At 32.5% G+C, this 25,288-nt stretch overlaps 1 protein-coding gene across 1 annotated transcript in view; it reads left to right on the forward strand.

Annotated features, from left to right (window-relative positions):
* LOC100933143 (sodium channel protein type 9 subunit alpha-like) overlaps positions 1–24,247 on the forward strand; it is a 103,469-nt gene extending 79,222 nt beyond the window's left edge. The window contains exons 18-27 of the mRNA XM_031960533.1: positions 1,155–1,272; positions 2,077–2,231; positions 4,306–4,479; positions 8,945–9,049; positions 10,804–11,112; positions 13,612–13,665; positions 14,853–14,987; positions 16,359–16,454; positions 20,023–20,293; positions 23,048–24,247. Coding sequence (XP_031816393.1) covers positions 1,155–1,272; positions 2,077–2,231; positions 4,306–4,479; positions 8,945–9,049; positions 10,804–11,112; positions 13,612–13,665; positions 14,853–14,987; positions 16,359–16,454; positions 20,023–20,293; positions 23,048–24,045 — 2,415 coding nt within the window. The 3' untranslated portion in view covers positions 24,046–24,247. The remainder of the gene's footprint in view (positions 1–1,154; positions 1,273–2,076; positions 2,232–4,305; positions 4,480–8,944; positions 9,050–10,803; positions 11,113–13,611; positions 13,666–14,852; positions 14,988–16,358; positions 16,455–20,022; positions 20,294–23,047) is intronic.
* The last annotated feature ends 1,041 nt before the right edge of the window (positions 24,248–25,288 follow it).

A 25,288-nucleotide genomic window follows, 5' to 3' on the forward strand; every position in this document is an offset into this window, starting at 1 on the left:
GATTTTTTTCTATTTGCAGTACAAGGTTCCCTCACAAGTGGGTTAGCCCCTTCTTAGGGCTCTTTTTTAAGGCAATTTAAGGGCATGTTTTTCAGTCAGCATCTACTCATAATCTTAATTCATGAGCCTACATCAAGGTTTCTGTTATTAGATAAACCAGAAAACATACTAGTTCAAAGTAAAGACATGTATTTATATAGAAAAGGAAAAAAGTGATGACACAGAAATCCCCACCTTATGAAAGAGTACTCTCTTCCAAGAGTTTCCACATTACCCATCCCAAAGGGCGCATGCATGGCAAAAAAAACGGGAGAAGGCAACTTATACCCTTAGTGATATCTCCCAACTGCAACTTTTTTCAACTTCCATCACTAACACTGAATAGAATTCCTTGGGGTGAAATAAATTGTCTCTAGGACTCCTGTGATTGTATCTGGGGCTGCTACCCTCAAAATTTAGTCTTCCGTTTAATTTAGAGTACCCAAAAATCTTGTCAGCTCTTTTGTGCTCAGACTGTGCAAATATTTTGCTAGATCAAGACTGAAAAGAGATCAAGTATAACCACTGCCTTTTTTTTAATTATCCTGCCAGGAATGAAGTCATTTTTTCCACTATTTATTATACTAATTTTGATGAATAAAAGTTCCTGATTTTGAATTCAATTAATGTATTTTAAAAATGCTCTTCAATAAAACTATAATAAGAACATTAGTTCCTATTTATAAAGTGATGGTTAAGATTTTCAAAATGTTTTACATGCCTTATCTCATTTGATTCTAACATTAATCTTGTGAGGTCATTAAAATTTTATTATTATTTTATAGACAAGGAACTGAGAAAGAAAAAGTACAGTTGAGTTTTAGGACCTCTGAGATAATAAAGATCTGACACAGGATTTGAACTTAGGTCTTTCAGACTCCAAATCTGTTTATACACTGTCACAACTTACAGCAAAGTAGAATGTTTGGAAACAAGAATCCCATACAGATACAGTTTTTCATTACTTAACTTTAATGTGTACCTCTATATTTTTATAACACAACATTGTTATTGATTTTCCAGGTGTCTTGCTTTTGAATATCATTTAATTTAATATTTAGTCATTGAATTTATCATTTGAGGTTAAAACTTTCTTTTTGGGTTGGGATGTATAGAAATTCGGCCAAACTATCTCTCCTGAAGACAGCATGGTTCCAATTCTTGGCCTTCAGGAAGAACAAAATGTGGCTGAACATGTGAAATCAAAGGAACCAGAACCCTGTTTTTCAGATAGTAAGTGAAAATTTGATAACTGTGTTTTGTGATCTTTTGCTATTATTTTGAGTTTTTTTCAATGATTAACATTATTTGAAATATGATTTTATTTAAAACATGCCTTACTGTTCCAGCACCATAGCTATATACATTATACACTGGGGCAAATTAATAATAATTGATTGTTATAATTATTATGACTAGAATATGCATAGTGCTCTATACTTTATAAAACAATTTACATCTGTTAGTCCACTTGATCCTCATAACAAACCTTTAAAATAAATGCTATTATTATCCCTATTTCATTGTTGAAGAAACTGAGGGATGGATAGTTTCAGTTGTTTGCCAAGGTTAAACAGATAAGTGTTTTAGACAAATTTAAACTACTCTTATAATTTCCCTACTCTAACTTCTCTATTTATCTACTGTTCTGCCTAGCAGATGATTCCTTCTTTTTTGGATACTGATGCTTCTAATGCAGTGTTTGGATAGCAGATGCTGCACAGACTATTTCTGCATAATTACTTTGCATTGTTTTCCTTAGATATCCTTACTTGGATCCCTCTTTTGATTTTTAGCATGAGAGTAACATACCCAAATGTAGTTTAAAGGTGATTGTGAAAAATAAAGGAGCCAATTGAAACAAGCAAGAACTTTCCAATTATTATCCTGCTGTTCTAACTACTGAGCCAGCCAGTCATATATTGGAGCTATAATTATGAATACTATGTATAAGACAGGTTTATTTGTTTGGTGGTGGTAATGGAAGTTGTTTGTTGTTTTTGTTGTTGTTTTTTTCTTGACACTAATTTTTGCTAGGTTGCAGGCAAATGTTCCCTTTCTGTGGAGCCAGCAAAAAGTCTAAGGTAGGAAAGATATGGTGGAACCTGAGGAAAACTTGCTACTGGATAGTAAAACATCATTGGTTTGAAATGTTCATGCTTCTTATCATCTTGCTCAGTTGTGCTACTCTGGTAAGTGAAATAGAAAGTGAGCATGATACTAATGGAGTAATTTTCTTTTAAAATCTACCTTAATGAAAAAATGATAATGGCACATCATCCTCTCAAAAAATTAATTATGATTCTAACTAGAGCATCATCATAGCAAGGCTTTATCTTTTTTTTTTTCCTTAACAAGGAAACTCATCTTATTCTTGTGATAAAGGGATATGGACTAAATAATTGGATGAATTCAGGTCTGCAACATGAGATCCTTAGTAGAGTATCCCAAATATCTGTGTTTAGCCCAGTGCTGTTTAATATTTTTATTCATTATTGGAAAAGATGCCATGCATATAAAAGGGGGAGATAACACAATGGATGTCACATTTAGTAGCTAAATAATCTACTGACAAGACAAAGCACTGAGAAGACAAAGGGGTATGTTTAATAAAATGCAACCTGATAGGATTAAATGTAAAGTGTATACTTTAATCCAAAAAATCAATTTGCTAAATAAAAAAAAAAATAAAGAAGCATGTTTAGGTAACAGTTTGTGTGGGGTGGGGACAAGGGAAGCTCTAGGAGTTTTATTGTACTGAAAGGTCAATATGAGTTTCTAATATTCTTCGGTAGCCAAAAAATTACACTTGCACTACAATAAGAAATCATGGCTTCCAGGAACAGGGAAGTCATAGTGCCTTGCATTCCTTTCCTTATTAGATTTTATTTGGAATATTATGTTCAGGTATAGGTATAATCATATTCAATAAGTACATTATTAGCTTAAATAGCATTTAGGAAAGGACAGCCAAGATGATTGAAAGCATTTATTCCCTATCATATGAGGGAGAGAAGAATTAATGCTATTTAATCTGGAGGAGTGGAGGAGGAGATGATAAAGTGCATTGAGTGCCCAGTCTGACGTCAGAAGACTCATCTTCCTGAGTTCAAATCTGGCCTCAGACTCTGGGCAAGTCACTTAACCTTCTTTAAGTCACTAACACTTCTTCATTTATAAAATGATTTGGAGAAGAAAATGGCAACCCACTCCACTATCTTGCCAAGAAAATCTCAGATGGGTTCACAACTGAAACAACTCAGAAATAGCAAGGTGACATGAAAGCTGCTCTCAAGTAGTTAAGGACTGTCTTAAAGAAGAGGAATTATATTTATTCTATATAGCTCAACAGGCAAAACTAGGAACTTGCCCAGTTTTATGAGATCATAGATTTATAGCCAAAGGAACTACATAGTCCATGTAGTCAACCTCTCTTATTTTACGGATACAGAAACTAAGGGTCAGAGATGCCTGAGTTCATACAAGAAATAGATGATTTTGAGTTCAGGTTGAATTCAAATCTTCATTCTCTAAAGACAGTGTTCTTTCCACTGCTTTATTTATTTCATAATTATATCCTTTTAAGTACCCTATAATTCACCCAAATTGGCTGACCAAACATTTGAGTTTCCATGTCTTTCTATAAGCTCCCTAAAGCATCCTAGATTGTTCTTCCTTGTCTTAAGCTGCCACAATGACTCATTGTGGATATTATTGTCTATTCAATGCTTCTTCTCTTCCCCCTGTTTGACAGGAGTCTTTCCCTCCTCAAATCAGCTTTTATTTATTTATTTGTGAACAACAGATCATAAATTCATATATTAAGAGCTAGATGGGATATTAAAGACATGACATCTAATCCAGTATCTTCATTTTACAAATGAACCTGAGGACCAAAAAGGATAAAATATTTGCCCTCATTTATATAGAGAGTAAATAACTGGGTTAAGATCTGATCCCAAATTTTGAAATATGTTTTATTCTCCTAGTAAAACATAGAAAACCTCTGAAGGGCAGAAAATTTGTTTTTGTTTTCCTATTCCCAGGGCTTAGTTATTCAGGGCAAATAGGTACAAGATTACTGGCTGAAGGATTATCTTGAATTCTTGAGCTGGAGACAACAAAATGATTGATTGATCCCATGGTCTTTTAAGCTCATTACCACCATGTAGTAAACAAAAATTCTTAATTGTTTTCTACTGTACTAACAACCATGCATGTCAAATCATTGAAATTTTTATTGTATTTTATTTTGTTGTTTCACAGACTTTTGAAGATATTAACTTTCAAAAGAGAAAGACCATCATGATTATACTTGAATATGCTGACAAGATTTTCACTTACCTGTTCATTTTGGAGATGCTTCTCAAATGGATGGCATGTGGTTGTAAAACATATTTCAGTAATCCCTGGTGCTGGCTAGAATTCTTGGTTGTTAATGTATGTATCTTTTTTGTTGTTATTATTTAATATTTTATTTTTTCCCAATTACATATAAAACATTTTAAACATTTTTCAGATAAGTGAAAAACTGATAACTATTTTATGATCTTTTGCTATTATTTTGAGATTTTTTCAATGATTAACATTATTTGAAATAAATTTTTAATTTAAAACATGTATTATTATTCCAGTACCATAGCTATAAATATTTTACCCTGGGGCCAATTAATAAAAATTAATAGTAGTAATTATTATGACTAAAATATGCATGATGCTCTATAGTTTATAAAACAATTTATATTACCCCATTTGATCCTTATAACAAACCTTTAAAATAGCTGCTATTATGATTCCCATTTCACTGCTGAAAAAACTGAGGGATGGATAGGTTTAACTGGTTGCCAAGGTCACACAGATATGTGTTTAAGGCAGATGTTATATGTTTTGTGTAAGCTCTGGAATTTTAATGACAAAAACCTTCGGGTTCATTAATTCAACATTATTCTTAACTTTGTTGAATAAATTACCCTTGGTCGTTACCCCAGCTCTTTTGCTCTATGAAATCTAATATTCCAAGTCTTAAGATCTGCCAGTGGGGCACCCTGCCAAGTCTTATATAATTTTTTTTAACACTCCATGATATTTTCGCTGTTGTTGTTTCTTCTAATATTTTCTCCTTAATAAAAGAGCTTTGAAACTTGGCTATGATATTCCTATAAATTTTCTTACTGGGGTCCCTTTCAGATGGTAATTGGTAGATTTTTTTTTTCTATTTCTACTTTGCTTAGTTGTTCTAGAACTTCAAAGCAATTTTCCTTAATAATGTTTGTTCAATTATTTTTTAATCATAATATTCAGGTAATCTGACCATTCTTATATTTTTTCTCCTCAATCTTTTCCAGATCAGTTGTTTTTCTGATGAGATGTTTTACTTTCTCTTCTATTTTTTCATTCTTTTGATTTTGTTTTATGATTTCTTGATTTCTTAAGAGTATCATTACCTTCCTCTTAAGTCTGTGATTCTCTATTTCTAGTTGGTTAACTTTCTTTTAATAACTTTATTGATTTTCTTGGATTGCTCTTATTTTTTCTAATTTTTCCTTAATCTCTCTCATTTGATTTTTAAACTGCTTTTTAAGTTCTCCAAAGCACTCTTTTTGTGCTTGGGACCATTTGGCATTTCTCACTGAAAAAGGAGTAGGTTATTTTTAACTCCATTACTTTCCTCTGAATATGAACCCAGATTTTCTCTATTTCCACAGTAACTCTCTATGGTTAGGTTCTTTCTCTTTTGCTTAGTCATTTTTATTTGTTTTGTTTTTAACTGCTATTACAGTAATCAAGTTGTAGTCTTGAGATATGGGAGAGGATGTCCCAAGCCTCAGGTTCTTCTTACTGTTATTTTCTGAGTCTGTCTCAGAGCCAAATCTTGGGTTCTTCTTTCAACTCCTAAAACCACAGTTATGGACCCAACAAATTGTCCCATAAATAATCTTGCTCCCTGTGTTGCCTATAAATGACAGCTGACTTTCTGCCTCAGCACTGAAACCAGAGATTCTATTCTCCTGCAAATGCCCACAACCAACAGGGTCCCAAACTTTTATTACTGCACACACCAGGTATGTGCTAGTTCCTTTTCTTCAGCAGTCATAACCTGGACCTGTCTGATCAATACAGCTATACTTAATGTACCTCCACAGAGAAAGGCTCTACAATATTTTCCTACTTAGCTGTCAGATCCCCACCCTGTCTAGGAGATGAAAGTTTCTAAGGTGAAAGCAATCTCTCAATCCTTCTAGATTCATTTATTTATCTAGGGTTTTGTTTGTTTGTTTGTTTGTTTGTTTTTGGACTAGACAAAAAGGGAGATTTTTTGCCTCAATTGCAACCTAGCCTTAATCACTGAATGGGTGCAACTTCAGTCATGTTGAAGATCTTAGTTTAAAAACGCCAAGATCTCCCATTTCATCCCATTTCCAGTTGTCTTGATCTATATCTTTCCACTGGACCCAGATGTTCTGAAGGGGGAAGTAAAACAGGTGACCTTGCATAGCCCTCCTCCACTTAAATCTAATTAATTTTCATGACACAACTTCACTGCTTAGAGAAGGGTAAACAACAATCTCTCAATCTAGATGCTCCCAAGACTGGTTATTTATTGATTCAGCAGAATTGGCCTGGAAATTGCCATTATTTTAGGAGGAGAGAGACTTTTCTTTATGTTTATTTCTGCTGCTCTGAGATAATGTTCTGATTTATTTTTTATGAAGGAAATTTGGAGATACAAAAGTTATCTGACCTACATAGCCATCTTCCCATAATCATGTCCCCCATTCTTTAATTTTTGAAGACAAATTATTCCTCTAAGAAACTGATATTCTTTCCAAGGTCTCTTAATTGCCAATTCAGTAATCTTTTCTCAGTTCCTATTTTCTATGACCTTTCAAAAAATACTAAACATTACTCCTTTTTGAAACTTTGTTCCATGGTTTCCCGGACACTACACTATCCCTATTTCCTTTTTAATTTTCTGGTTGTTCCTTTCCTTTTATTGAGGTGTGAGAAATGAGGGTTGAGAGATTTCCTGACAGCAATAGGTCCTCTTGCTGGTGTCACAGGCTTTTCAAAAGAATTTGCAATCCCAAGTGGTGAGGTTTGTGGCAAAAATGTGGGCAAAAAAATTCTGAGAAAACAACTTTCTCAATAGGCAAAATACTGTTAGGATTTTTTGCAAAGGTTTGGGCAGACAGTCTTTGATTAAATTGGGTTTTTTTTTGGCCCGAAGCTAGGGATGAATTTGAGGACAATAAAGGATGGTGATTATGTTCCAGGCCAAGATCTACAATTTAATTGTAGATGGAAATCACTATGAGAGTTTTCCCTATGAATAGGAGGGTGAGGCTGGGAGGGTTTGAGACCCAAGACCAGCCTTTCCTCAAAGATCAAAGGGGATACAGTTTACATCACTTTTTCTTATTGACCATACTTCTCTCCTCACAAGATAACATATCATTTACTCTTTGGTTCTTTTGTTCTTTGTTCTTACCATTCACATCCTTGAAAACATAATTCATCTTCACGGTTGTACAATGTTCACTTCCCTACCTAACACTCTAATCTGACCTTTGTTTTGAACTGAAGTATCACACAGAGCTTGTTTTGTCCATTTGTAGACCCCATTTCTACCTTACACCCACTGTGCAGAAAATAGAATTTAACAGCTTTCTTCCAAGCATTGCTACTTCTATATTTCTCCTGCTCATCCAAGTTCAAAAACTTGGAGTCATGCTCATATTGTTTTGTTTTCTATTACTTCATGGCCAGTATTAGCCTACTTTTCTCTAATCTTCCTTCTTAAAATTTTTTGGTGTTTGTCCCATTTTCACCTTACTCTAGAAGCTTCTTCCCTAAAATCTGTACTTTTGCAATAGCCTTTTAACTGGTTTTCTGTTTCTACTATCTCTTCACTCCTGTCTATCCATGATACAATAGTCTTTAATACATTGCCTTTCAAGGGTTAATCTTCTCAAAACTCTTCAATGGACTCTCTATTGTCTAAAGGAAAGGTCTTTTATCCTATTATTCAGAGCTCTTCCCTTATCTGTTTGGTATTGACTTCTCCAGTCTTTTCTACCACTAACTCTCTCCTCTCACCAAATTAATCAAATTATTTATTGTTGTCCCAATATACCACACACATTCCTGCCCCCAACCTTATGGATACCATTATCCTTATTTCATACATTTCTGCCCGTCTATGAGGATCCTTTTCAAATAAAATTCTTTTGTAACATGCAATTTTTCTTCCCTTTTCTGAATATTTATTAAGCTTATCTTCTATATAATTTATCTGCCACTTAGCATATGCTGTTTTTTTATGGCATTGGGCATATGCCCAATGACCAGGCTATAAGCTCCATAAAAGTCAAAGATGAGATTTTTTTTAGTGCTCTTCCAGCTTTAAATCTATGATCCTGAGAATCCAGCCAAAAGACTCGCATATATAATATGCTTGTAAAATGATTATTTTTAGAAGTGTCATATTTTGTTATATTATCAAATTATGTCATATTTTGCTTAGATTTTCATTGGTATGTCTATGAATGTTATCACTCACATGGTTGACTTCCTGCAACAATACTCAAAGTTTCATTTTGACTATTATTACAATGTTGTGTTAACTTTAAAAAAATGGCATAACTTAACCATTGATTAATTTTTTTAAAGTTGTAAAAATCAATTTAATCTGTTTAGTTTAACAAATAATATCTGCTATCACCATTATTTATTTTCACTTTTATCAACTTAATTCCTTTTGATAAAATATGAAAGGACTCTTCCTAGTTATTAATTTCTGGTGATTATAGTGTTTACTTGAATTGTATTCTTAACTTCTTAATAATAGCTTTTTTCTTTTTTTTACAGATAAATGTGATATTTTGTTTATTTGTTTTTCGTACAGGTCTGTTTTATTAATTTACTAACCAGTTATTTAGGATATGCAGTATTTCCTTTTCTGAAATCCCTCCGGTCACTAAGAATTTTATCTGCATTTGAAAGAGTAAGGGTAAGAAAAATAACTTACAATAATCTATTCATAGCCCAAAAAAGTACACAAAACCAGTCTTTCTAGAAGTGATAGATTCAATCAATAAACCTTCATTAAGTACCTATTATGTACTTAGAGTATAAAGCACTTGAGAAAGAAAGACAAAAAATAGTGCCTGTCTTGGAAGAGCTCACATTCCGATATAGAAAATAACATTTAAACAAAAATGTATGAACAAGCTATGTACAGCATAAATAGGAAATGAACAATGGAAGGGAGTGCTAGAATTAAGAGGAACTGGGAAAGCCTTTCTATAGAAGGTAAAGGCAAATTGTATCCTACTTTCTGCATACTTAGGACTAATACACCCAGTCTCTTGTTTACTGCTTAACCAAAGGGTTAATATAATAATTTTTGTTATTGAAATTTCATGTTTTTTTTCTTTTCATTAGACATGGTCTAATTGGTCAAAAGAAGGATCTGATCTCTTAAGGAGGTATCTGAAAATTAAGAAGAAATTCTGGTTTTGCGATTCAATCCATTAACAAGAATTTATTAACTGCTAAATGCCAAGAATTATACCAAGTGATAGGGAAACAAAAACAGTTTGGTTTGGTTTGTTTCAGTGAAAAAGGCTCTCTTTCCCAGAAATATTTGGTCTGAAAATTAAAACTGATCAATTAAATATTTTCTTCTACATATAATCTATTTTATATTTATATTTATATATATAATCTACATATATCTATTTTGGCCAAATTTTTCACTGAACTGACCAATATAGATTTTTTCTGCTCATCATATAGTCTAGGATGTTTAAGTGAATCAGTCATCAGCTTATATGTACTTGTAGTAGTGAAATTTACTATGATTACAACAAAGAAACTTAAAATTTTAAATTCAGGTAACATGATAATGAAGTAAATTTTTTCAAGTTCAAAATGAGATGAATGATTATGTTAACATCTAAAAACAAGATAAGAGTAAATAATAACTAAATAAGGTAGAATTAATAGAGTAATGCATGGCATTACTACTAGGTGGGTTGAAAATAAATAACACAATAAATTTCTAAAGATTTCACCTTTTGTGAATGATTTTGTCTTTTGCTTATATAAATTATATATAAACATAAAAATATAAGTTAGGTTATTAAGACTTTGGAACCTTTTAGGTCTTTTTAAAAATTTGTTGTTGTTAGCCTGCAAAATGGGGTTATTAAATTTTTGTGTTTATTGCATATATCTTAAATTCTTAAAGGACTGTGATTTAGCTAGTACAAATGCTAGCAGTTCTTAGATCCCAAGTTCAGTCCTACATATTCTCTAAATGTAAGACTATGTTTATATGTTACAATGAACTGCAGGAAATAAATAATTCATGCTGTGAGAAGATGAAAAATGTTACCAAACTACAAATCTTATGTATCTTTAGTTTACTGTATGGGTCTAATGTTACAATTTCTAAGATTTTTTAGGTTTCCTAATAAATTAGATTTCATATATTTTTCTTCTTTTTTTAAAATACAAAGATTTAATGGCTGCATCTTGCCAATAAGTTTTCTTCTCTTTTTTTTTTTATTTAAATGTTTCATCAATATCATCTTAAAATTTGGCTTATTTACTCAATATCTAGAATTTTTTAAGTCTAAAAGATTGGCCTTACTATTTCTGACAATACAGTTGACATTAATAATTTTCAAATAATCAAATTCAAGAGTTATTTAGTATTTTTTCATAAGTTGTATTTCTGTTCTTTTATTTCTTTTCTAGGTAGTTGTAACTACATTAGTAAGAGAAATTCCATCCATCCTGAAAGTACTTCTTGTCTGCCTTACCTTTTGGCTAATTTTTAGCATTATTGGAGTAAATCTGTTTGCTGGCAAGTTCTCAGAATGTGTTAATACTACAGATTTTTCAAGGTTTCCTGAAACTATTGTCCAAAATAAGTCTGAATGTGAGATGCTTATGTACACTAGCAAAGATATAATACTTGAAAAAATTAATGAAGATGTGCAGTGGAAAAATGCAAAAATGAACTTTGATAATGTTGGAAATGGTTATTTTTCTCTTTTTCAAGTGGTAAGTTACTCAGAGTTTTGAAATTTTATATATTCTATAATGATTGAATGAATAAAAAGCAAAGCATCCATTTTCTGTGTTTAGTTTTATATATACTTCTAGCTAAACATGAAATCAAAAATATTTGATAAATTATTTCATGAAATTTTTATGAGTCACATGGAAAAATGAGATTTTTATGATAAAAAAGTTTGGTATATTTACATAAGATTGTATGTCCATACCCTAAGTATATATCTTTTCATAGATCCAACCTGCAGTAACCTTGGTGACTTCAGTGAAGCAACCTTTTTTATTTAAAAAAGGGGGTTTAGAATTATAATTTCATTGACGTATATAATTTTGGTATAGAAAATCCTTTCACTAATGCAGAAGAGTAACTTTTCCAAATTTAACAGTATTATGATAGGTTACACAGTTATGTGATAGACACATAGCTTGAGTCAGGTCTTTGTAACACCAAAAGTAGTTCTTTATCAAATAGTGTAGGCTGTTGTCTTATTCAACATTTTATTTTTAACTAACTACTTAGTAAAAGATATAGCGTGCATACTTATATTTGTGGAATAACAAAAACTAGTAAAGATAGCTGATATGTCTAAAGATAGAATCAATATTCAAAAACATGAATACATGTCTACAATTATGGAACAAAATAAAGAAAATTAAATCTTTTAGAAGAATAAAAGCACAACTATAGGACAAGGGATAACCTAACATCAAGTGAGCTCATTTAAAAAACCAGCATATTTTAGTTGGATATACACTTAACAAGAACTATCAGTGTGATATATAAAATACCACATAATCTTAAAAATATACAAACTACTAATAATTATTGGTAATGTCCTAAAATTAAAGTAATAATTTAATTACTGATCAAGACCATATCATAAATATTGTTTCCAGTTCAGAATGGCACATTTTGAGAAAAATATTAATACCATTGAATAATCCAAATAATGAGAAAATTTTAAGCAATATCATGGGAAACAACTTCTGGCAAATGGATACAAAGCCTGGTTTCTATGGATTTCATAACCCTTTCCCTTCTATCTCTACCCCAAATCTACTCAGTGCAAGATCAAAATAAAATCTTCTTTTTTAATATCATTGAAATTTCAGAGTTATACATACTATAAGACATTTGGTATATACACATTTGTCTGTGAGTGTGATGAAGAGACATCTAAGCAAGGGGCCATATATAGCAAACTGGAAGTTAGGAATATTATATTTACTACTTACTTCATCATGCAGTCTAGTTTTCCTGGCAGATATAGGTAGAAAAGAGTAGGAGAAATGGAAATGAAATGGGGTATCAAAAGAAGGTTATCATTTCATTTGTCTTTTTTATTCAATAGATTTTTTTCTATCTTTAGTCATATAAAAGTACACTAATTATTGAAGAAGAATCTAGCTTATATAATAGTCATAATTCATTAAAAGCTTAGTAAGAATAATCATCAAAGATTCTAATCTCAAGGATGAAGGGTGAAAGATACTTGCAAAACAATATTCTGAGATCATTCCTAAACTCATTAGAGTAGGACTTTCATTGATAAATGAAAATGAAATAAGATCTCCTTTTATTTTTTAAGGAATAAATTTGTAATTGTGGAATCAGAAAAGCAAAACATTTTAGCTTTACTGTGCTCTTCCCAAGAACCTGAAATCATATCATTAGGGAGCCATGGGAATAAAGCTACACTATCAACTGGTGATAAAGTAAAAATAGAGGATTTGGGAAACTTTTGTGAATTATAAATGGAATCTTGTTGATTGCTCAGGTCAAACTGTTAACATATCCCTTTTATCCTAGTGAAGATCTTGCCCTATCAAACCCTAATTTTGAATTGCTTGCATCATTCTCTCACTCTCTCTCTCTCTCTCTCTCTCTTTTTTTTTTTTTTTTTTTTTTTTTTTTTTTTTTTGTATTCCTACTCGTATGCTATTAAACAATGCTGGAGAACATTGTGAAAACCATGTTAACTGGATGTATTATAACTGTAACTTGAACGAGGCAATCACTGCAACCAGGCAATGATTTTATACTTCTCTAATTTTATAATCATTATACTTTTTTAATTGACTCACTATTCCACTCACCACAATGACTTTTCTTAACCCTTTCATTCCTCAAACTTCTATCTGATTCTCCCAGATTCTTCATATTTCAGGAGAGAGAGAGAGAGAGAGAGAGAGAGAGAGAGAGAGAGAGGAGGAAGAGGAGGAAAGGAAGAGAAGGAGGAGGAAGAGGAGGATGGAGAGGAGGGAGGAGGAGGAGGAGAGAGAGAAATTAAGGGAGGGAGATATTGATCACTGAATGATAAAGAATATTTCTTTTTTCATCTCTGTCTCCTGGCTTCTTTGACTTCCTTCAGGTTCCATCTAAAACCCCATGTTCTAGAAGAAGCTAGTTGACTTGACTTTTCATTAAAGTTAACTTCTATCTTGTTCTTAACCATGAGATAAATTTAACAAATGTCATATTTGCAGGCCACATTTAAAGGATGGTTGGAAATCTTGTATTCAGCTGTTGATTCAAGTGATGTAAGTATGAAAAAATTGTATCACTTAATAACAATTAATCACATTCATACAGCATATTATGGTTAACAAAATAATTCTGGAAGAAAGGTAGTGCAATAATTTTTAATCCTATTTTAATAATGAAGAAATAGAGACTCAGAAGTAGTATTTTGGCCAAGGTCACAAAGTTAGGAATCAGCAGAGGCAAGACCAGGGTTTTCTGATCTCAAATTCAGTGCTCTTGGCACTACAACATGCCTGTCTCTCTGCTCTCTAGAGTTAGCTGTCTAAATCAAATAACATAATATTTTAAAATGTGTAGCACAGTGCATGGCACATAGTACATATTTAATAAATGTTTATTGAAGGTTTGATTATTAAGTAGCTATTTAATAAATATTTGTCCCTTTGCCTTTCCTTCCTTTCCCTTCTCAAAGGAAAACTAATAATTCACAAATATATAACACTTTTAAATGTCCAGGGATTTTTTTAGATTGAGACTTTGAGGAAAATGGTATGTTAGCCCTATTTGAAAATAAGCAAAGATAAGGAAACTTAGCATTAGAGAAATAGCATGAATGAGTCCTGGTTGCAGAATAAATCTGTGTTAAATCAGGATACAGACTATAGTTTCCTGATCTAAGCTCATCATCCTTAACCTCTGAGTTGTTCTTAACACTGAGCTGTACTTTTTATATAAAGTAAGAGTTCTTAACCTTATGTGTGCATATCTGTTTGCATATATCTTATCTCTATGTATGCATGTGTGTATGTGTGTGAAAAAGGGAGAGAGAGAGAGAGACAAAAACAGAGAGACAGAGAGAGAGAGGCAGAGAGAGAGAGAATATAGCAAAGTGATTGGCTCCTTCAACAATCTGGCAAAATGTATGAATTCCCTCTCAGAATAATATTTTTAAATAATTGGGGAAAATAAATTTCAAGCAGAGTTTAGTGAAAAAGTTGTTTTTTTTTAAGTTCTTGGACCTTCTAAAAGTTATCACTAGACTTCCAAGGGGTTTGTGGACTCCCGGTTAAAAACCTCTGTTCTAGATTATGATCCTTTAAAAGTAAATCAAAGCAAAATAGTGGCTCCCAGATGATGATGCAAAAATATAATATCCAGGATAAGTATATTCATTTGCTTGTACAAAATGAAAGATTCTACCTAGTCATTGTCAATAAATTACTAACATTTCCTAATTTTACAGGTAGAGGGCCAGCCTAAGTATAACAGCAAACCCTACATGCATCTATACTTTGTCAACTTCATCATCTTTGGAGTATTCTTTCCACTGGTCCTCTTCATTGGTGTTATCATTGATCATTTCAAACAACAAAAAAAGATAAGTATTCTTGTCTTCATTATATAATGATTGGGCTTTATCAACATTAGCAAAGGAGATAGATTGTATAAGTACCATTTTAAAGAGGAATATCAACTAAAGAATTCAATCTTTGACTTTGAGTAGTTTTTATTTTATGTGAGACAACACTACATGTACATAAATTAGTATAATATAAGGAATAAAATAATGGAGCTTAAAAAAAAAGATCCAAAGTTCTTTGGGAAGGTGTGACAAAAGAGCGATCACTTGAATATCTGCAAGAGCAGAAGCAGTTTCATTGAAGAGGTAGCATCTCATCTAAACCTTAAAAGAAAAGATAAATGCTTAAAATGAAGACTTTGAAGAATTCACCTTGTTCTTTTTAAACATTGGATCTTTGTCCATTTGCAGCCCTGTGGCATCTTTCACATTCATAATTGATCAACAGTCTCCAGCACTAATTCAGTTCTCTTGTCCATAAAGACTCTCAATATCTTGTTGTAATTGATGCAATTGATGATGGAACTGATCCTGAACCTAAGGATAGATGCTTGTTGAGAACAGCTAAATAGTGATATCTTATAATTTCCTCCTAAGGGTTGGATTTGAATTCTATACCAATTTTTGTTGTTGCTATTTTAACATATAATCTGAAAATCATTATTTTACATAGAGGAATTAGAAACCAATTAGAAGATGAATGGTTCTGCAATCCCTCTGAAAAATCAGTGAAACCAAGTGAAAATAGGAAGGATAATTTTTTTAAATAGCAAAATCTACAGAGATTTTATAAGTCTTAAAGAATTAAAAGGCCCACATTTAATGATTTTATGGGTCACTGAAGACTTTTGAATGAAGTATTAGTTGAATGTTGAGGGGGAAAAAGACAGATGACAATAGCTTTGCCATCTTTGAAAACAGTTTGGTCAGAATGCAGAAACTTTTATACAAGCCCTAAATTTCAAAACAAAATTAAATTATATAGTTTCTTCATTTATAAAATGAATTGGAAGAGGATATGGCAAATTCTCCAGTATCTTTGCCAAGAAAACACCAAAAGGGGTCACAAGGAGTTGGACACAACTGAAATGACTGAACAACAACAAAATGTCTAAGTCACATATAGGTAAACCTAGAACCAGGACAATGAATCTTATCATCACTGAGCTACATAGTCTATTCAATTGATGTATTTGCTTATGTACATAGAGTGGTATACAGAGAGCCTATAGAGGTTTTATTTACTGCTACAATTCACATTATTAAGTTCAATTTTAAAAGGGTCAAATTCCACACAGTATTGTGGTTCTAAAAATTTGTGTTAATGGTTTGGAGAAAACTAGTGGTAAATATGATTTTAAATATTTTCTTTTTTTTTTTTTTTTTTACATTAGAGGTCACTCAACCTTTATGACAGAGAAGCAGAATAAATACTACAATTCAATGAAACAGTTAAGGTATAAGAAACCAATACCTCGCCCAGGGGTAAGCAAAATTTCTATCACTTACACAGATTTTCAAAAGATCCTTTTTATTACATCTGTTAAAAGTATTTCTTTTTCAAAATATGTTTCTTTTTATTTCTCAGCAAATATAAATCCTTTTATTTTAAAATAGAAATTATTGGGATGTCACGATATCCTTTATTTACCTCTTTTTACTATATGTAGTAATGATGATATAATAATTTATGTCTAAAATTCTTACCCAGGACTATGTTGTCATTTACCATCTTGCATTATATACAAATTTCATATATATATATATATATGTATATATACTCCTACTATATATATAGTATATATATATAGTATATATACTAGTATATATATGTATATATATTCCAATATTTGTCTGATTCCTTTTACCATATCTAGTTGATTGAAATAACTCTTTGCCCTTAAATAGGTAGTTTCTGAAATTGCTATAATTAGACATATTTATTAATAAGAAGACAATTATCCTGTGATAAACCATTCTGAACTTATCAGAACTAGGCTTTGGATGGCATTTTGTCAGTGAGCTGATATTTAAAGCCTTTCAACTTGGGAAAATCTAGTAAAACTTCTATTATGCTGGCTTAGTATGGAACAACACAGAATAACTACCACCTGATAAGATATCAATTGGTTCATTAGACAAGCAGATGAAATGATGTACTGAATACATCCTTTTCCAAGAATCACCATTCATTCAACACCTTTATTGAGCTCCTTGAATTTTTGGATTTAGAGATGTGTAGTTCATTAAATTCACCTCTTTAATTTTACAGATGAAGAAAAAATGAAAACAAAAGAAATTAAGTGATTTGAAAATCACAATGATACAATTATGAAGTGTCAGAACTGGGAATGGGACATCTCTTCATTTCAAGACTAATGTTCTCTCTACTAGAATCATAGGATCTTGGATTGAGAGTTGGAAAAAGTGATGTTAGATACTGTCTTGTTCACCTGCCTCACTTTACATATGAGGAAACTTATGGCCAGAGAGGTGTTAGTGATTTGTCCAAGATCATGTGAAGAGTGTGTGGCAGTTAAAATTCAAATTAAAGTCTTCTGACTCAACAAACACTCTTTCCACTGTACCAACTATACTCACTAATCTAGTTCTACCTTTCTTCAGATATTTAAAAAGAGTCACAAAGATTTACATTTTAATAATCTCAGGTCCTCTAGTGGGACCTTGTATGTCATAATCAGGACACACTTTCAATTCTTCATTGTGCTCCTTTGTTAGCTGTGGTTTTCCAAGGCCTTTCCTAAAATACCACTTACAGACCTGAATACATTATTCTAGAGTTGGTTTCTACAGGGCCAAGTATACAGAAATACCTTGTTGATTCTGAGCTGTATATTCTATCAATGCAACCCAGTTCTGATTAAATTTCTCCAGGGACCACATTATACATTGTTAAATTAATGAGTTTGCAATCCTCTAAAACTTTCAAGTCCTATTTTATTACTGTCTTTTCTTCTAGTCTATAAAAAATAACACTTGAATTTTTAAAAATGAAGTATAGGATGCTATATCTACTCTATTAAAGGTGTTCTTTTGAGTAATAACTTAGACTTCTTGGATAAGTCTATTATAGAGTCTAATCCCAACTATTTTATGAAAGATCTCAATCAGTCAGGGCAAGTCAAACTTCTCTGTTTCCCACAAAATCAAGATGCAATTTAACCCTTGACTTTGCTGGCCTTGCTATTCATGTTCCTCCCAAGATTTCAGAAGGGTTGTTTATTTACCAGAGAAGAAAATGACTACATGTTTTGTCTCATTCACTGTTAATTGCAGATTTATATTGCCCCTGGAAAATCTCAATAAAATATGTACATGTACAAATGATTTCAATATAAACATTTTAAGGAAATTGATATTAAAAAAAAACTTTCTAGCCAATCAAAAAATGCAAATACAAGGTTTTTTTTCCTAAGCTCAAGGTATTTCTTGAACTTCATTCTGTTTTTTAAAGTAATAGTTAATGGAACTACAGAATTGTGAGTGTGATGATACCTCAGAGAAAACCTAATAGATCTCTCACATTTTACAGATGAAATAACTGAGTCTGGGATAGGTTAGGTGAGAATTGAGAAACTAGAGAACAGTGAATCCCTGAAAACTTTTGCAATTTGTTCAAAGAATAGTTAATTCATAGATGATGACTCAATGTAAGTTTACAATGAGAGCTTAGAGTCATATCACTTTTCTGACTCATAGATAGAAAGGAATATTTAACAAAGGTACAAGACCCAGTGACCAGGAAACATTATTCAAAAAACCATAATTTAGCCTGCAAGCAATAGACTACAGAAAGTAGTCCTACTTAATGAACCAGAAAGCTTAGTGATTAAAACAAGGTCTCTACTTTTGAAGGCCTTGTCTAGCTCATACATTCAAAGGATCTGAAAATTTGTTCTTTTTGGTAAGGGAAAAAATAACAGGGGAGAAATTACTGATTTTTTTCCAAGAAAGTTTTTTTGTTTTAACTTAATCGATGGCTGAACATATCGAGCACATCTCAACATTATGTTCTAGAACAATGTGTTCTAGCCATAAAGCAAGCTTTAGGGTTTAAACTAACAAAGCATGGCAGATCTCACTCACTATGAGAAAAAAAAGACAGCATCTCAGGTAGAAACTATAACTGAAGCAAAGAGTAAGAATCAGAAAGAAGCTGCATAACCTGATACCATGTAAAGTTGTACCTGGAAAAAATATCAGAAACCAAAGAATGTGGGAACCAGAAATAAACAATAACCTACCTAGTAGAGACTACATACAACACAAAATCAGTAGGGACCAAGTTTAATGATGGTATCACAGTGATATAAGGAGAAAATATCACCAATTCTTTTATTTTGGAATATATAGTTGCTCCTCTATGTCTTCCCCAGCTACATATGTCTCCTGTTTGTGGACTCATCCATGTGTTGATTTGAAAATATTTGTTCCCTATGTTTTTACTTTACCGTGTTTACTTTTTAGATCTGTTTTGTGAGACAATATGAATACATAGGTTTATGAAGAGATGTTTTATTATAACTTCTTACTCTTCTATTTTACGAAATGCCTTTGATTTACTAACTATGACATTAATAAGAGGTTATGAGATAGAGTTTAGAGTAGATATCTCTTCCCAGAGGATGCCAAAGTTGGAACATTCATCTCTGAGGGATCCATATATAAGTATCGAGGTTCCTAGAGGTGCTACATCTATATTTTGTCCATAAGAATAGTAGAAAGAACTTTGTCACATGTCTCTTTATTATGTCTAGACATTCTCCTGATCTGTAATTCTGATAATTCTATCCAAAAAAATAGCATTAGTCTGACATGACTTGTTCTTGGACAAACAAGATAATAGCTTTTAATAATCATAACTTTCCTTTCTAAGTGCTTGAAAATGTACATTTAACAATGTATTTTGAAATTATGACAGGAAAAAAAGTTGAATTTTATTGACTGAGAAAGTAGATTTTATGAGTCTAATGATTTTTTAAATATCATTTGCAACACTCTTATACATTTCACAATCTTTTCATTATTATAGAATAAATTCCAAGGATATATATTTGACCTTGTAACAAAAGACGCTTTTGAGATAACCATCCTAGTACTTATCTGTTTCAATATGATTATCATGATGGTGGAAACAGATACAGAGAGTGTCCATAAGGCTGGGATTTTATACTGCATCAATCTAGTGTTCATTGGCCTGTTTGCTGGAGAATGTCTGCTGAAGCTCATCGGCCTCCGCCATCACTATTTTACTATAGGCTGGAACATCTTTGATTTTGTGGTGGTCCATATATCAATTGCAGGTAAGGATGTTTCTTTTCAAGTATCCATACCGATCTGAAATCTAGGAGGCAAGAGCTTTTACATTTACTAATCTAAAACCTATCTTTTGAGAAACATTCAGTTTTATAGGATGAGGAAGCTATTTTTATTTTTATCACCAGTTCAAATGTGCCCTCAAAAACTTATTAGTTGTGTGACTCTGGACAAATCTCTTTTTGATGAAGAAAGATAAAGGGTACCAAAAAAAGAAACAAACAAAGAAATCAGTGAAGGCCACGCTCACTCTAAAGCCATAGGCAAGGAGAACAGCTGTCATTATGGAGATAGAGAGGCAATATAACACTGGACATTCTCATGCACTGCCTCCCTTGAAAGCATTTAACAACATCAGATTGAACATTGAAGCATTTCATCTGAGCCACTTGCCTTGTCATATTTGGGGCAAATTTTTACAGCAAAATCATCTTAAGAATTTCATCCATGAGACTTGAGCAAGACCAAAGACTTAGAAAATTTTACCCACAGTTGATACAGGATTCTATTACTTCTCATTGAATGATTATGATGGGACCATTCAAATAACTTGAGCTTTAATATTAATAATTATAAAGAACATTTTTTTTATTCTAAAAAAATGCAGAAATTTGACTAAATTTCCATTTTCCATAATCCATGGGAAAAAGATGTCAGGGTTTAGTGAACTCAAAACTTAATATTAGTCATCAGTACAAAGTTGGGAGTTTTGCATTCATAATAAAGGAAACATAGTCCTGCTATATCCCACCTTGGTTATGCCACAATTGGTGTATTGTGTTCTACTTTAGATACTACATTTTAAGAATATAAACAAGTCAGAGAATAACCAGCATCTAGAGATCACAGAGTCACTTAAAAGAACCAATATGGATTGAAAATATGATAATACTTTTCAGATATATAAAGGGATATGTCTATCAGTCAGTCAACATGTATTTATTAAGCACTTACTATATACAAGATACTATCCTGAACTCTGAGGATATCCCAAAAAGGGGTTTGATTTGGTTTGGTTTTTTAAGTAGTCCATGCTCTGAATAAGCTCACAGTTTAATGAGGGAGAGAACATGGAAACAAGGATATCTCAAAAATTAACTATGACAGAATACATTGGAGAAAGCAAATAAAAAAGAAGGAGCTAGCAATAAGAGGCATCAGAAAGGTTTCTTGTAGAAGCTGGGATTTTAGCTGGCACTTGCAAGAACTCAGGAAAACTTGGAGTTAAGAGATGGGGAGGGTTAAAGTTCTAGTCATAGGGGACAGCCAGTGGAAATGCCCAAATTTGGGGAGCAGAGTGCCTTAATTGAGGAACAAAGAGACAATGTGACTGGATTTCACAATATCTATATGCAATGATGTAAAATACATCTAGAAATGTAGGAAAAGTTTATGAATGTCAAACAGAAGACTTTGTATCTAATCCCAAAGGTGATAGGAATTTTATTGAATGGTCAGACTTGCACATTAAGGAAATGAAATTATTAGCTTATTGGAATATGGATTAGAGTTTGGTGTAGCTTAACAATCCAGGTGTGAGTTAATGAGGACCTAGATCAGGATGGTAGTAGTGTCAGAGAAGGGAATGGAACATATATAACAGATAGGTAAGATAAGTAGAATTGACATAATTTTTCAACAGATTGGATATGGGAAATCAGAGAAAATGAGAAGTTGAGAGCCTGGTTGACAGAAAATAGCAACAATATTAACAATAATAGAAATGTTAAGAAGAGGAGAGAGTTTAAGAGGATAATAATGACCTTAATTTCATTAAGTTTAAGATGCCATAAATACATTCGATTGAAACTCACTAATATGAAGTTAGACAAGTGAAGGGTGAAGGGTGAGTAGTTCTGGTCTTGGACAACCAATAAGAAGTTTCTATTCACCAAATATCTTAGACCTTTACAGTAATAATATCAATATGAAATCAATTCACCACAGAAGTATGTCAAGCTAACATAACATAGAAGATTGAGGGCTAGACTCAGTCAGAAAACATGAATTAAAGTTTGCGTCTGATAGTTTACTTGTGGGATCATAAACAAATCACGATCTATAAATGCTTTAGTCATCTATTTTTGTGATATTATAAATTAAAAGTAGGTTGCCAATCTAGATTGATGGAGGAATTCATACACTGAGAATTCTCCCCATAGGTAAAATAGCTCTAATATCTAGATTAAAAATAATTCAATTCACTAACATTCAGGAATTACCTAATAATAGCGCTGCCAATTATTTTATAATCTTGGTGCTTTTTGAACTATAGTTACTATTTTTGTTATATATGGAATAACTTTATGTTGTAATCTGCAATTCAGTAAAATTATTTGGAGTGAGTAACTCTGGAGAGGAAAGTTAAACTATGAGTTTAATCTAAGGAGGCAAATGTAGATGGTAAAGAAATTTCCAAAATCTAAGAACTTCATTCAGTATCTTATCTTCTGCCCAGGCTGTCCATTAAGCTTCAAAATATAAATGGAATTTATTTACTAAATAGTGGATAAAGAAGGGATTCCCTACCGTGAATCAAGCACATCCCTTACCTTTCCCACTAGCTCTCAATTTCCATGCCTAACACTATTAGTATGGGTGAGGTTCTAAGGAGGAGGGAGCAGTCAAGTTGTGATCCTCTCACTGTTGTAGTTCCCAGAGGGATCAACCACTCAAATCTGCAATTTGTAAATTCACAGTATATTTAAATATTTTCCCTTTTATGTTTTTCCTTCCCAAAGTTACCCTACTAAGTCATTGGCATACATATTTCCTGACCTATGGCCAAATGCAAGCAATCCGTCTCATGAGGTGTGGAAGAGTCCTGAATTTCATTAAAGAAACCAAGGGCATAGGAACACTGATCTCTGCAATGATGTTGTCCTTGCCTGCTTTGTTGAACATTGTGTTTCTGTTCTTTTTGGTCATGATTATCTATGCTATCATTGGAGTGTCCCAATTTGCCTATGTTAAAAAAGATGCTGGAATTAATGATATGTTCAATTTTGAAACCTTTGGCAATAGCATTTTTTGCCTTTTCCAAATCACCACATTTGCTGGCTGGGATGGTTTAATAGCACCAATTCTTAACACAAGACCACCAGATTGTGACCCTGAGAAGCTTCACCCAGGAATTTCTTTGAAAGGAGATTGTGGAAGTCCCATTTTTGGAATTTTCTATTTTGTGAGTTTTCTTATCATATCTTTTCTGCTGCTTGTAAACATGTTCATTGTTGTTATTCTTGAGATTATCAATGCTGTGACCGAAGAAAATGCTAAATCCCTGAGTGAAGAAGCCTTTGACAATTTCTATGAGGTTTGGCAAAAATTTGATCCTGACACAACTCATTTCATAGACTACAGTCAGCTCTCTAATTTTGTTGCTTCATTGGATCCTCCTCTTCATGTACCCAACAAAAGCCAGCTCATGGCCATGGATCTGCCTGTAGCAAGAGGTGATAGAGTTTTCTGTCCTGATGTTCTCTTTGCTCTTGCAAAACGTGTTGTTGGTGAAAGTGAGGAGTTTGATCATCTCCATTTACCAATACGTGAGCAATTTCTGTCATCATGTCTTTTCCAAATTTCTTATGAACCGGTTACTACTATAAAACAAAAACAAGAGGAGATATCAGTTCCTGTCATTCAGAATGCTTTAGGGGAAAACATATCAGATACTCATAATAAGAAAGATGGAGATAGAGAGGATCCAATTATTAAAGACAACATAATCTTAGATTGAGTGAATGAGAAATGAGAACTCTGCACCAGAGAAAGCCAATGATATAAATCATTCTCCCACTTCAATAATTTCATTGGATAGCATAACAGAACAAAAGAGAGAGAAATATGAAACAGACCAGATAGTAAAGGAAGACAAAGGCAAAGCTGACAGGGAAATGGAAAAGAAGTAGAGATTCTGTTTTGTGAATAGTTGGTTAAAACTTTTAAAAAATGACTAATTTTGAAGACAGGTTTATTTTAGTAAAACCTGTGCCATAACAACTGATTTGATTTTTTGTTTGTTTGTTTGTTTTAACCAACATAAGCTTAAAGTTGTTACTTCTAATAATAATGACAGTTTATTGACTAACTGAAATTTCATATCAAAGCAACTTTGACATAGGAGCATTATTTGCACTGTTTCTCCTGCAAAAGATGAATGACCAAAAAACAACTTAGAAAGATGAATTAAGGAAAACAAAATCATTTTTTTTTTCATTTCATAAAACATAGGAGTAGAATGTTTCACATTTGTCTGTGGTGTTCTCTTCTTTTTTATAATATATATGATGGTTCTCTGTGGGAGCAGGTTTCTTGGGGAGGTTTCTGGAGGCAGCCTTAGTTTCAGTTCAACGTAATAATCACCCCAAATGCAGCTAGCTGTTAAAATCCAAACGTTTCCTTGGGCCCAGTTAGCTTTCTTAGAGGCCTCTCTCCCTCCTTGGTTCCAAGAGCTCTTGCAGCTTGTCTTTTAGCTCTTCCAGCTTCTGCCTCTAGCTCAAATCCGACTCATGGCTTCTCAATCTCTAACTGACACTCCCCATTGTTGTTGGTCATTCCTTCTCAAAGAAGATCATGACATCAGGAAGGTGATGCCATGACATGCAAATGAATTGGATTTAAGTGAGGAATTTAAGTGCAAGTTTCCTTCTTCACTCTTCCCCAAAAATACGTTTATTGGAGAAATCTTCTGCTCATAAAACAATGAAAGTAAATGCTTTCACTCAATTCCCTGCAATGCACTAATAAAAGCAGGAAAAACATGTATCAGAACAATGTATTTTTCATAGAAAAGTTTTGACAAGTAAAATGTATTTTATGTTGTATCTGAATTAAAATTTTGTATGCCTTAAAGTCCCATGGGATTTCCCAGATATGTAAGTTGCTGACTTTTAATATTTTAATCATTTATTCTCAAAAGTGCAGAAGTCACTTCCAAAGAATTTGTCCCATTTTGTTGGCTTCTTCTGCCCAATACTCAT

Source organism: Sarcophilus harrisii, chromosome 3 (assembly GCF_902635505.1).
Source record: "Sarcophilus harrisii chromosome 3, mSarHar1.11, whole genome shotgun sequence".
In the NCBI taxonomy this organism is placed as follows: Eukaryota; Metazoa; Chordata; class Mammalia; order Dasyuromorphia; family Dasyuridae; genus Sarcophilus; species Sarcophilus harrisii.